The sequence below is a fragment of the Eutrema salsugineum genome, unplaced genomic scaffold (assembly GCF_000478725.1).
Source record: "Eutrema salsugineum unplaced genomic scaffold, Eutsalg1_0 scaffold_12, whole genome shotgun sequence".
Taxonomy (NCBI): Eukaryota; Viridiplantae; Streptophyta; class Magnoliopsida; order Brassicales; family Brassicaceae; genus Eutrema; species Eutrema salsugineum.
The window spans coordinates 986,002-987,660 of record NW_006256895.1 but is presented as its reverse complement, the minus strand read 5'-3'; the positions used below and the strand labels follow the sequence as shown (position 1 = coordinate 987,660).

The following is a 1,659-nucleotide window of genomic DNA, read 5'->3' as shown; positions in this document are numbered from 1 at the left end:
AGAGACACACAAAAAACAATGTGGCTCGCTCTTTCCTAAACACAACAAAAGACACACAAAAGCCACACCCGGTCAACCCAATGGTTCCTTGCATTTTGCCCGGTTATGGCCGGGATTTCCACATCTCGAACATTTGTTTGGCTTCTTTTTTTTTGCAACTTGCAACAGCGTATATCAGTAATCAGTAATCAGTATGACTGGGGAAAAATAATTGTTTAGTGTACACTAACCTGAGGATACTCTCCTGCTGAAAGTTTTCTCTTCGTCGTAGGCCTTCCTGATTGACGTTTTGACTTAGGTGGCATAATATTCAGGTCACGCACCTCTGCTGGGATATGAATGTCGTCAGGGTCGGGCACTAGTGGGATTTTGCCACAAACTGTTGCACTCCAAATTGATTTCTTAAGAATTGGATCAACCAAACTGCTGTACTCCACTTGGCGAAGCCTAGCCGCGGCCATTGCATGTCGGCAAGGGTATTTCAATGTCTGAAACTCTAGACATGAGCATGTTTTTTTAGGAGATCAACATGCCGCCGTACACCGAACTCAGAACTCACTTCAACCTCCCACAAAGAAATGCCTTGAACCGATAGTGCAGCAGATTTTTCAAGCTGCAGGTTCATTAACTTGTCAACTTCTTCTGGAATGTCACCATCCATCTTTTGAATTTTCTCTCTTCTGCATTCAAGCCACCTACTTAACATTCGCCTGATAAATTCTAGCATTGCAACGATTGGACTGTCTCTTGCTGCGAATAGTGCATTGTTCAGAGACTCCGCAATGTTACTGGAGGTCATATTATACCTCTGACCAGAAAAGTGTGATCTAGTCCACAGCGCAAGAGGGATTTTTTCCATGTACTCCCAACAACGATAATCAACATCCTTCAGCCTTGCGTATAGTTTCTTGAAATTAGAAACTGTGAACGCTTCTCCAGCCTTTCCGACCAACCCTTTCTGACCGGAACCTTTGTATTTACCGTGAACATTTCTCTGGATATGGGCAAGACATGCACCGTGGTGTGACTGTGGATACCTTTTCTTTTTAGCTTTGGCAATTCCACCGTGCCTATCTGAGATAATAGTAAGATCAGAGGAATCTGGAATAATGTCTACCAACTTCTCAAAGAACCACCTCCATGTCTGGTCAGACTCTGCATCGACAACGGCGAACGCTATTGGAAAAACCTGGTAATTAGAATCTTGTCCACTGGCCGTTAATAGACAACACTTATACTTACCAGTCAGGTGAGTCCCATCAACAACAACTACTTGTTTCAAATGTTTCCATCCAGATATACACGCAACCAATGCCATAAATACGGACTAAAACCTGGTCATACATTTTCGATCTTTTTCATCTCTCTCGGTTGACAAATGCGTTATAGTGCCGGGTTAGCATACTTGAGCACATGGAGGTAAATCGGTAATAATTTGAAAGAAGTCTCCTCTGTTCCGTGAGCAGAGTATATAGCCAGCTCCTTAGCTTTCCAGCATTTCCAGTACGTGGCTGTAATATTATATTCGGAGAGAACAATCGCAGGTAGCTCACTCGCACGTGGACCAACTATTGCATTCTCGTACTTAGACTTCTGCAGAGCCGCCATGACTTTAGAAGTAGCATGCTTAGAAATTTTCTTTCTTGTATCTGGGTGGCA

General features: G+C 43.3%; 1 protein-coding gene across 1 annotated transcript; it reads right to left on the bottom strand.

The window, feature by feature from the left end:
- Positions 1–496: 496 nt before the first annotated feature.
- Positions 497–1,318, bottom strand: LOC112089281. Its single transcript, XM_024160350.1, has one exon. The coding sequence runs from the start codon at positions 1,316–1,318 to the stop codon at positions 497–499; it is 822 nt and encodes a 273-aa protein (XP_024016118.1).
- Positions 1,319–1,659: the final 341 nt, after the last annotated feature.

What these genes read in the sequence shown, in the direction of transcription:
- LOC112089281 (XM_024160350.1), bottom strand. Translation starts at nt 1,318, where the DNA reads ATGGCATTGGTTGCGTGTATATCTGGATGGAAACATTTGAAACAAGTA.